This window comes from Rhinopithecus roxellana, chromosome 13 (genome assembly GCF_007565055.1).
Source record: "Rhinopithecus roxellana isolate Shanxi Qingling chromosome 13, ASM756505v1, whole genome shotgun sequence".
Taxonomy (NCBI): Eukaryota; Metazoa; Chordata; class Mammalia; order Primates; family Cercopithecidae; genus Rhinopithecus; species Rhinopithecus roxellana.
Genome location: NC_044561.1, coordinates 103,311,938 through 103,322,801, shown reverse-complemented (window position 1 = coordinate 103,322,801; position 10,864 = coordinate 103,311,938). Strand labels below are relative to the sequence as shown.

Sequence of the window (10,864 nt, the reverse complement as noted above, 5' to 3'; positions counted from 1 at the left end):
CTCCAGCCTGGCGACAGAGCAAGATTCCGTCTCAAAAAAAAAAATTTAAAATTATGGAAAATTACATTAAAATTTAAAATTTACTCATTATAATGCCATTTTTCTAGATTACAGGAGATGTTCACTTTTCACCTTATATAATTCAGTATAAGGCCAGGAGCAGTGGCTCATGCCTGTAATCCCAAAACTTTGGGAAGCCGAGGCAGGCAGATCACTTGAGGTCAGGAATTTGAGGCCAGCCTGACCAACATGGGAAAACCCCGTCTCCATTAAAAATACAAAAATTAGCCAGGCATGGTGGCGAGCACCTGTAGTCCCAGCTACTCTGGAGGCTGAGGCAGGAGAACCACTTAAGCCTGGGAGGCAGAGGTTGCAGTTGAGTCGAGATTGCATCACTGGGTGACAGAGTGAGACTCCGTCTCAAAAAAACAAAACAAACAAACAAACAAAAAAATTCAGTATAGCTTGACTTTTTATCACTAAAATATATTACTTCTGCGGTGGTTCACACCTGTAATCCCAGCACTTTGGGAGGCTGAGGCAGGCGGATCATGAGGTCAAGAGATTGAGACCATCCTGGCCAACACGGTGAAACCTTATCTCTACCACAAACACAAAAATTAGCCAGGCATGGTGGCACGCGCCTGTAATTCCAGCTACTCAGAAGGCTGAGGCAGGAGAATTGCTTGAACCCGGGAGGAGAAAGTTGCAGTGAGCCGAGATCGCGCCACTGCACTCCAGCCTGGTGACAGAGCGAGACTCCATCACACACACACACACGGTATATATATATATTACTTTTGCAATAATAAAAAATAAACATACTTCTGCTCAGATAAAGAGAATATCAGTAAGCCCTAATATTAAGCTTTTCACAGTGAAAGCCCTTCAAAATTGCTTGACAAATAAATTCTAAGTATAACTGTGGGAAAAAATCTATGCTTGTGAAGACTTTGTAGACACATTTCTTAAATGCTGAAGCTATAATTTAAAAACGAAGATTTCAGGAGACAAAATAAAGTCAGCTGGATAAAAAATGCACACAGAGAAAAAACATAACAAAATGTTAAGAAAGGGTGTCTCGGCTGGGCACGGTGGCTCATGCCTGTAATCCCGCACTTTGGGAGGCCGAGACGGGCAGATCACGGGGTCAAGAGTTCGAGATCAGCCTGGCCAACATAATGAAACCCCATCTCTACTAAAAATATAAAAATTAGCCAGGCGTGGTAGTGCATGCCTGTAGTCCCAGCTACTTGGGAGGCTGAGGGAGGAGAATCGCTTGAACCCAGGAGGCAGAGGTTGTGGTGAGCCGAGATCGTGCCACTGCTCTTCAGCCTGGGCAACAAAGCAGGACTCCGTCTCAAAAACAAAAAATACAAAAACAAAAGGAGTGGGTGTCTCTTGGCACTGGGACAATGAATCCCAACAAATTCCCAACAAATGATATTTTTTCCTTAAATTTCAGAATTTTTGAAGTTTTACACAATGAATATTTTGTGATCTGAAAACTTTTTCTTCCCCTCCTCTTCCAATTCAACAGCTGAATAATAATCTTGTGTTCATTGTCTACTACTGCTTAATATATTATTCCCAGACTTAGAGGCTTAACAAAGCAAACAGTTACCATCTCACAGTTTCTGTGGGTCATGAATCCAGGCAAAGTTTAGTTGCACAGTTCTGGCTCAGGGTCATTCATGAGGTTGCAGTTAAGATGCTGGCCAGGGCTGCAGTCATCTGAAGACTTGACTGGGGCTGGAGGATCTGATTCCAGGATGGATTACTCAGATGGCTGTTGGAAGCAGGTCTCAGTTCCTTGTTGGTGTTGGCAGGAGGCTTCAGTTCCTCACCACATAGACCTTTCCATAGGACTGCTTGAGTACCCTCGCATGACAGCTGACTTCTCCCAGAATAAATGATGCAAAATAAGACAGCCAGAAGGAAAACATAGAGCCTTTTACATCCAATCTTAGATACCACAAACTATCACTTCTGCCATATTCTATTAGTTAGAGGCAAGCTCACACTTAACCGGGGGAGGAGAGGAGGAATTAGCCTCTTTCTTTTGAAGGAAGGTACATGAAAGAATTTGTGAAGGGCCAGGCGCGGTGGCTCACCCCTGTAATCCTAGCACTTTGGGAGGCCAAGGGGGGCGGATCATGAGGTCAGGAGACCGAGGTCATCCTGGCTAACATGGTGAAACTCCATCTCTACTAAAAAAATACCAAGAAAAATTAGCAAGGCGTGGTGGCAGGTGCCTGTAGTCCCAGCTACTGGGGAGGCTGAGGCAGGAGAATGGCGTGAACCTGGGAGGCAGAGCTTGCAGTGAGCCAAGATTGCGCCACTGTACTCCAGCCTGGGCGACAGAGCGAGACTCCGTCTCAAAAAGAAAAAAAAAAAATTAATCTGTGAACATATTTTTGAAACACAAGAAAATTTCCAGCGATTTTCCCCCCCTCAAATTTTCCTCCTCCAATCCAACTACAACACATGAAACTCCTTAATCTTCCTGAAGTGCACCTCTGATCATGTCATCCTGCAATAAAGAAACTGTCCCTGGCTCCCCACAACCCAGAGAACTCCATAACTTGGCTTCTGAGGACCAATTACCGTATTGTCCTTCAGCTCCAGCTCAACATAAACGCATCATACACTCCCGTCTCTAGTCTTGGCACCTGTCCATGCCCTCTCAATACCTCGTCCCAGGCTCTTTCCCATCTCCAGTCCCTTGCATTTACTGTTTCCTTTGCCTGGAATGTTTTACATGGATGGTTCTTCATCATCTTGAGATCTAAACTCACCCCCATCTCTATCATCCCCTGTCCCAGTCACTCACCCTCTCATTATCTTGTTTTCTTTTCATTGTTGTTTGATTCTCACTCTGTTCCACAGGCTGGACTGCAGTGGTACGATCACAGCTCACTGGAGCCTCAACTTCCCAGGCTGAAGCGAGCTTCCTGCCTCAGCCTCCCAAGTAGCTGGGACTAAAGGCACAGGCCATCACACCTGGCTAAGTTTTGTATTTTTCGTAGAGACAGGATTTTGCCATGTTGCCCATGCTGGTCTTGAACTTCTAGGCTCAAGCAATCCACTCACCTCAGCCTCTCAAAGTGCTGGGATTACAGACGTGAGCCACCTTGCCCAGCCCCTTCCTCCCTTCTTTCCATCACCCAGTCTGTGGTGCAGCAGCACCATCATAGCTCACTGCAGCCTCAAAATCTCTGGCTTAAGCGATTCTCCCACCTCAGCCTCACCAGTAGCTGAGACGACAGGTGCTTGCCTCCATGCCTGGCTAATTTTTGTATTTTTGTGGAGGTGGGATTTCGCTATGTTACCCAGGCTGGTCTCAAACTCCTGGGCTCAAGCAATTCTCCCACCTTGGCGTCCCAAAGTGCAGGGATTACAGGTGTGAACCACCGCACCCAGCCCAGTTTTATCTTCTTTATAGCAGTCACAACTATCTGAAATTATCTTATTTGTTTACCTGCTCTTTTCTGTTGCCCTCACTTGCTCCTTAAGAACAGGGACCACTGTCTTGGTCACTACTGCAACCCAGTAGCCCAAGTTCCAAGTTCACTGCCTGGCGCATAGTAGGTGGCCAATAAATTGTTGAATTAAATGTCCTCTCTTCCAGGGAGTTGTTTTAGAAAGAATCACGTACTGCATAAATGTCTGTTGAGGAAGAAAATGAAAAAAACAAAAGACATTATCTTCTCGGCTGAACTTCCCACACCATCCTCTCTGTCATTAATAAGTCTTGGTGTCTACACTGGGGAAGGCGGTCCAAGGTTCTTTCAGGACCTAGATTCAGCCAGACTTGAACCATTTCTAGCTCCCCAGGGTCCATCAAAGGGCCTAAGGAATGGAAAGTATTAATAAATGTTTGTTTATGTATTTATTTATGATTTTTTTTTTTTTTGAGATAACTTTATCTGTCTCCCAGGCTGGAGTGGAGAGGCACAATCATTACAACTTTCACCTTTCCGGCTCCAGCAATTGTCCTGCCTCAGCCTCCCAAGTAGCTAGGACTACAGGCAGGCCCCAGCCTGCCCAGCTAATTTTTGTAATTTTTGTAGAGACAGGGTTTCACCATGTTGCCCAGGCTGGTCTTGAACTCCTGGGCTTAAGTGATCTGCCTGCCTCAGCCTCCCAAGTGCTAAGATTACAGGCATGAACCACTGTGCAGGGTCAAATGCTTATTAATGGATGCATGCATGGATGGAAGAAGGAAAGGAGGCACGGTGAATAATGAATGTAGCATTTCACTGCTGAGAATAAAGAGTGAAACCCTGGTCCAAATCAATTAAGCAGTGAGTAAGGTTAGGAACTATTCAGATACATTGGAATAATAATAGCAGCAGCAGCTACAGGGTCAGAGAGATCTTTGAGAGTCCATGAGCATTGAAAAGACTGTGGTGCCTATCATACACGACTTAAAATAAAATAAATATTTTATTTATGGGAAAAGTGTTAAGGTGTTGATAATTCCAAGAAAGCTTTTATTTGTCCTATGATCATTACTTTGATACCTTTTCTGAATTGTTAGAGCTGTCCCCACCCTGCCCATTTTTTTTCTCATTATGTTGATGTCTCTGGGTTGCTGGTGACCTGCGTAACTACTGGGAAATCTAGTTTCTCAAAACTTTTTTTTTTTTAAGACGGGGTCTTACTATGTCACTTAGGCTGGAGTGCAGCGGCTCACTGCAACATCCGCCTCCTGGGTTCAAGCGATTCTCATGCCTCAGCCTCCTGAGTAACCGGGATTACAGGTACGTGTCACCAAGCCTGGCTCATTATTTTGTAATTTTAGTAGAGACAAGGTTTCACCATATTGGCCAGGCGGATCTCGAACTTCTGACCTCAAATGATCCGCCCGCCTAGGCTTCCCAAAGTGCTGGGATTGAAGGCATAAGCCACCGCGTCCCGTCTATCGTAAATTTCATTGAACATTCACCAGGTATCAGGATGTGTTTACATGCATTATCTCATTTAATCTGTAAAACAACCATGTGAGGGAGAAACTGCATTATCCCCATTTTCAGGATAAGGAAAAGGAGGGACTGGGAATGTGAACACAGGAAGTGTGACTCCATCGGGTAGACTGCTCAGGCTGCAGATGTAAAGGTTTTACACGTAGGGTTTTCCAGATCTCAGCCTCTGAAAGGCGGAGGGACCACTTGGGCGGGAGTAGGGCCTCCTCTTTCCAAGCACTCTGTGCCTTTAAGAGTCGCCCCCTCCCTCCAGGGATGCTCCAATTACTTTCTCCCCAGCACCCCCATCCCGCGCCCCGCCACCCAGAGCATCACCCCGCCCCCCGCGCAGCGGAGACGCACCTCGGTACTTTCTCCCGGCCCCACACCCTCAGGCTCGGCTCTTGGCCTTCGCTCGTCCAGAAGTGGGTGAGCTGTACCGCCAGAGGCGCATTCTCCCAGCCCCAAACCATGCCCGCTACGACCCAGCGGAATGCCACCTTAAAGACCCTAATCCGGACACCTCCCAGCTCCTGCTTCCCAAGGGCGAGGCCTCAGCGCCCCCTCCCATCGCCCATGCTCGCGACGCCATGAAGGTGACCTCCCCCAGGGGCGGCACACGCCCGGTGGTGCCCGAACTGGCTCACACGTGGTGAGCCGGGAGCGCGCGGCCCCTCCCCGCCACGCGCCTCGTGCCGGCCACCCGGCCACGCCCCCAGGACTGGCTCCGCCCCGTGCCCCTGCACGCTTCTCCAGGCTTGGGTGGGGCGACGCGCCCAAGTCAGGCACCGCGGAGGCTACGGGGTGGGGTAGGACCTGGGAATGGCGCACCCACGCATCCTCGAATGTCGCCTGCGGTTTGTGAAAAGCTGGAAGTCCGCCCAGCTGAGGACCTTTGGCTGGCAGGCGAGGTGCCCCGCGGCCCTTGGTGCTGAGCAGGGGAGAGACAGTTGGGACCGCGAGCCTAGGAATCGAATCCTAGTCTGCGTGTCCTCGGTGTTTCCTATTTGGGAAGTGGGCATCATATTATCATATTCCTTTCTCCCTCGGGATTCTTGTGGAGCCTCAAACGAGATTAAATATACATATATATGAAAAGGGATTTGTTCATTGGGTCCAAAAGCATTGCTGGTCCCATATGTGGTTGGACCGTGTGTAGTAGGCGGAGGCAACATCTACGACAACATGAGTCCGTCCCCTTAAGAAGCTTTCCTGAGTCTTGGTCCCTCCAAATTCTCTTCTGGGACGGTCCGAAAAGACGTCCCTGAAAGAGGAAAGGGCGGAATCCTACCTGACGGCAGGTGTCTCGGAATAAGCTAAAATTTAAAAGGCAACGCGGTGCAGGGACAAGCGTCTAACGCCAGATGGGAGGCAGGCTCGCGTCCCCTATCCTTCCTCCAACCCCCAACCTAAGAAAAGAAACCGATCTCGCCGGTCTCCCCCAATCCCAGCCGCGAGACCGCCCAGCCCCGCAGCCCGAGCCCCGCCCCGCTCCGGCGGCCAGCGATTGGGAGATGCAAATACCGGCTTCTCTGCCCAGCAACGGGTGACGCTACGCCCGAGCGCGAGGCGTGGCCCGGCCGCAGCCCAAGCGGGCACCTCGGTGTTTACACGGGGCGGCCCCGCGCGCGCCGCAGCGGCCCGCAGACGGCGAGGGGGAGGGGTGGCGCGCGCGCCGGCGGGGCCGCGCGGGGAGAAAGACACTGAAAGGCGTCGGCGGCCGGGCGGGGAGCTGCGCGCGCGGGCCGCGGCGGAGCCGGAGGCTGCAGGAAGAGCCCGCGGGGGCCCGGAGGGTGCAATTCCTCGGCCCCCGCAAAACAATGTGTGTTGTGCGCCAGGACGCAACTTGCCGGAGGTGGCGGGGGCGCGCCGAGCCCGCCTGAGACCGCGCTGACCTTCTCCCCCCGCCGTCCGTTGGGCCCGAGCGCCCAGCTCCTCGCTCCCCAGCTCGCGGGGGCCGGGCCGAGCCGTGGGGCGGGGCCGCCCCTCCGTCGCCGCTGCCTCCTCCCCCACTCCCAGCCGCGGAGGATGCGGACGGCCCCCGGCGGCGTCTAGCGGCCCCGGGCCCAGGCGCGATGGTGCAGCAGCGGGGCGCGAGGGCCAAGCGGGACGGCGGGCCGCCGCCCCCCGGACCCGGGCCGGCCGAGGAGGGGGCGCGCGAGCCCGGCTGGTGCAAGACCCCGAGCGGCCACATCAAGAGGCCGATGAACGCGTTCATGGTGTGGTCGCAGCATGAACGGCGGAAGATCATGGACCAGTGGCCCGACATGCATAACGCGGAGATCTCCAAGCGCCTGGGCCGCCGCTGGCAGCTGCTGCAGGACTCGGAGAAGATCCCGTTCGTGCGGGAGGCGGAGCGGCTGCGCCTCAAGCACATGGCGGATTACCCGGACTACAAGTACCGGCCGCGCAAAAAGAGCAAGGGGGCGCCCGCCAAGGCGCGGCCCCGCCCCCCCGGTGGTGGCGGCGGCGGCGGCGGCAGCCGGCTGAAGCCCGGGCCGCAGCTGCCTGGCCGTGGGGGCCGCCGAGCAGCGGGAGGGCCTTTGGGGAGCGGGGCGGCGGCGCCCGAGGACGACGATGAAGACGACGAGGAGGAGCTGCTGGAAGTGCGCCTGGTCGAGACCCCGGGGCGGGAGCTGTGGAGAATGGTCCCGGCGGGACGGGCCGCCCGGGGACAAGCGGAGCGCGCCCAGGGGCCGTCGGGCGAGGGAGCGGCCGCCGCCGCCGCCTCCCCGACACCGTCGGAGGACGAGGAGCTGGAGGAAGAGGAGGAGGAGGCGACAGCGGCTGAGGAGGGCGAAGAGGAGACGGTGGCGTCGGGGGAGGAGTCGCTGGGCTTTCTGTCTAGGCTGCCCCCTGGCCCGGCCGGCCTGGACTGCAGCGCCCTGGATCGCGACCCGGACCTGCAGCCTCCCTCGGGCACGTCGCACTTCGAGTTCCCGGACTACTGCACCCCCGAGGTTACCGAGATGATCGCGGGGGACTGGCGCCCGTCTAGCATCGCCGACCTGGTTTTCACCTACTGAGCCCACCGTCAGCGGGGCGCGCACGCCCCCAAACCAGCTGTTTACATACAGGAATCAGGTATTGGGGCCCCTCGGAGGCCGAGGCTGGCACCCCATCTCCCGCGTAGCCTCCCCCCTCCTGGACGTGCCCATCCCCCCTCAGATCCAGACATGCCCCTCCTCCGCAGACACACCCCAAGGCAGCCCAACCCCCACCCCTTCCCTGACACCCAAGCCCCTCCCCACGTTGCCCCCTCCTGCACAGCCACCAGCAGCCAGCCCCCTCCGATACACCTCCCGTCCCCTCCTACAGACCTGCACCCCTCCCCCCTTTTGCACACGCCCCTCCTCGTGGCCGGAGGACCCGCCCCCTCTCTTGCTCTGGAATCCCTCCTCCCTCGCCCAGCCTGCCTTCTCCGGGTTAGGGGGGCGATGCGGCTGGGTGGCAACGCGCGCTCCTCCTGTGCCCCTCCCTTCCCTGGGGGGAGGGGCGCACTCCTTTTATCCCCGGAGCGCTAGGGCCCGCCTCTCCGCTGGGGCCCACCCCCTTCATGCGCATGCTTAATGCTTCTTGGGAGGAGGGGGCTGGTCCCCGTGGAGCCGGACTCTTCGCCCGCTCCGGGCAAAAGCGGGGCGAGTGTAGAGCGATCCTGGGAAATCCTTTGATCCGGGAGTCCTAGGTTTCCTCTCCACCCAACGGGGCGTCGCTGCCTTAATGGGAGGAGCACTCGGAAGGGTTGGTTTGGGCCTGAAACTCTCCCAAGTGGCATAGCCCCTTTTCCGGTATGGGGTCCCCTACACCCACGCGCACGACCTCTCGGATCGCGTGGCTGCCTCTACTGCCTATCTGTACGTCCTTTTTTTCCCCAACTGGGAATTGGGAGGTAGTGTCTTTCTCTGGAAATCCAGCAGTAGAGGAAAGGACCACCCAAGAAAACTCAAAACCAAGACACCTTAACAGTCTGTTTGGGGACAGGATCCCTGCTGCTCCTCCCCCACCCCCTCCTGGGAAGTGCCCCCTCACCTCAGGGCACCCGAAACCTGGGCTCCTCCCTAAGCCCACCGGCCCTTCCTGCCACCCAGGTCCACCCTCAGTACCCACAGCTGCAGTATTCAGCGGGAAAAACTGAGGCACTTTGGTGCTAGGGGTTTGGGACTGAGGCGTGGATAGCTGAGGTGATGGCAGGAAGAGTCCCGCTTTTAAACATCTGGCTTGAGAGAGACCATCGATTTGGCCAGTGAGACTGAGAATGGATTCCGAGTAGAGGTGGGCCGTTTGCACCTCGGTTTTTCCACCTGAGAAATGGGGAGAACGCTGTTGTTAGGAGGAAGTTGTGTCCAGTTCAGGGTGCCCTCGGGAGCCCTGTCCCTGATGCTGTGACCCCTCTCACGCCGCCATCTCTCTGTCCAGCCCCGCCCCTCCGGCCTCCCCACACCCCCCTTGCCCTCACTACCTGTATCTCACCGGCATGTGTTCACCCTCCCGGGTGACTCACACACTCTCATTCACACACACAAATCTCAGGAACAAACGGTCCCAGAGTCCTCCGGGACCCCTGCCCAGGGTCTCTGCAGGTCTCTGCCCCACGCGTTCCCGTCGCTGACAAAGCCACCAGCTGCCTCCTTTAAGCTTGGTGCTCCGGCTCTGGGCCTTTCTTGCGCTCTTTCTTTCTCTCTCTCTTTCTTTTTTTTTTTTTTTTTTTTTTTTTTAAGAAAAACAACAACAACAAAAAAAGACAATGAAAAAAAAAACCCGTCATGTGAGTGAAGAGATGTCACTGTCTGTGGTCTTGGAGAACTAGTCTCGTAGCTGAGGGGTGGGGTCCCTCCGTCTGGGGCACTGGCACCCACAGCAGGACTCCGCCAGTCTGATGCCAGGACTGAATAAAGTGTATTTGCCCCGACCTTGCCCTGTGGTTCTGCATGTCTGTGCTTTTCCTCAGCCCTCCCTAAACAGTTTGCTAGATTCAAGTCCGTGTGATTTGGGCCTGAGATGGGTGTCCCAGAGCAAGCCACTTGGCCTGTCTAGGCCTCTATCAGGAATCCCTGGCCTTCATGAAGAATAGCAAACTCATCCCTGTAGGGACCAGGCAGGTAACATAAACAAGTGACTCTAGGTGGATACTGGTGTCATGACCCACTTCAAGGGGCCTGCCTCTTGCCAGTTGTGACCCTGTGGGAATGCAGTCCACAGTGGCCAGGTGGCCAGATTTTTTCAAGAAAAGCTGGATGGATGTTTCTGAGTCATCTTAATTTCAAAATGAAAGCTGACTCATATTTTTAAATCCCTGTGGGCCAAATGAAACAAGTATGCAGGCAGGTCTGGTCTGAGGGGGCTGGCTTGACCATGCCTTTAATGAGGGTTAAGAAGCAAGATTGGGCCACACTCTGGACTCAAAGCCCAGCTCCACCACTGAGTACCCGTGTGACCTTGATTGAATAAATTAACTAAGTCCCAACTCTTCTTTCCATATGTGTAACATGGGGATAATAATAGTAGCTGCTTCACAGGATGAAATGAAGTTTGAGATGAGAAGCATTCAACATGGTGCCCATCATGTTACTCCATTGTTAGAGAAGGAAACAGGGTCAGGCAGGGAAGCAACTTACAGGAGGGCCTGCAAGCAGCCAGGGTCAGAGACAGGGCTTGGTTCTGCCTCCTGGTGAAGCATGGCTTCGGGGTGCTGCCTCTCCTTCCCTGTTTGAATCTGCAGATTGTGTTAGGCCCCCAGCTGAGGGGCTGGAGTGGTGGGATTGGTCCCAGTGCCTGGCACACATTGACCTGCAGAGTAGATTAACTGAATGACCGGAGAGCAACAGAAGTGTAGTGATTCTTGTCTTTGAGGTTCTGACTGGTGTTTTACAGCAGAGTCCAAGGCTTTTTCCTCCTTT

General features: G+C 54.3%; 1 protein-coding gene and 1 long non-coding RNA gene across 2 annotated transcripts; one reads left to right on the top strand and one right to left on the bottom strand.

Annotated features, from left to right (window-relative positions):
* Nucleotides 1–784: 784 nt before the first annotated feature.
* LOC104660805 lies at nucleotides 785–6,370 on the bottom strand. Its single transcript, XR_747766.2, has 3 exons — nucleotides 6,259–6,370; nucleotides 3,482–3,669; nucleotides 785–1,897 (listed from the first exon to the last, which is right to left on the bottom strand). It is a non-coding gene; the product is annotated as an uncharacterized LOC104660805 (long non-coding RNA).
* A 268-nt stretch (nucleotides 6,371–6,638) lies between these two features.
* Nucleotides 6,639–9,877, top strand: SOX12 (SRY-box transcription factor 12). The gene has a single exon (XM_030915701.1). It carries the CDS (start codon nucleotides 7,043–7,045, stop codon nucleotides 7,991–7,993), a length of 951 nt encoding a protein of 316 aa, XP_030771561.1. The 5' UTR covers nucleotides 6,639–7,042; the 3' UTR covers nucleotides 7,994–9,877.
* Nucleotides 9,878–10,864: the final 987 nt, after the last annotated feature.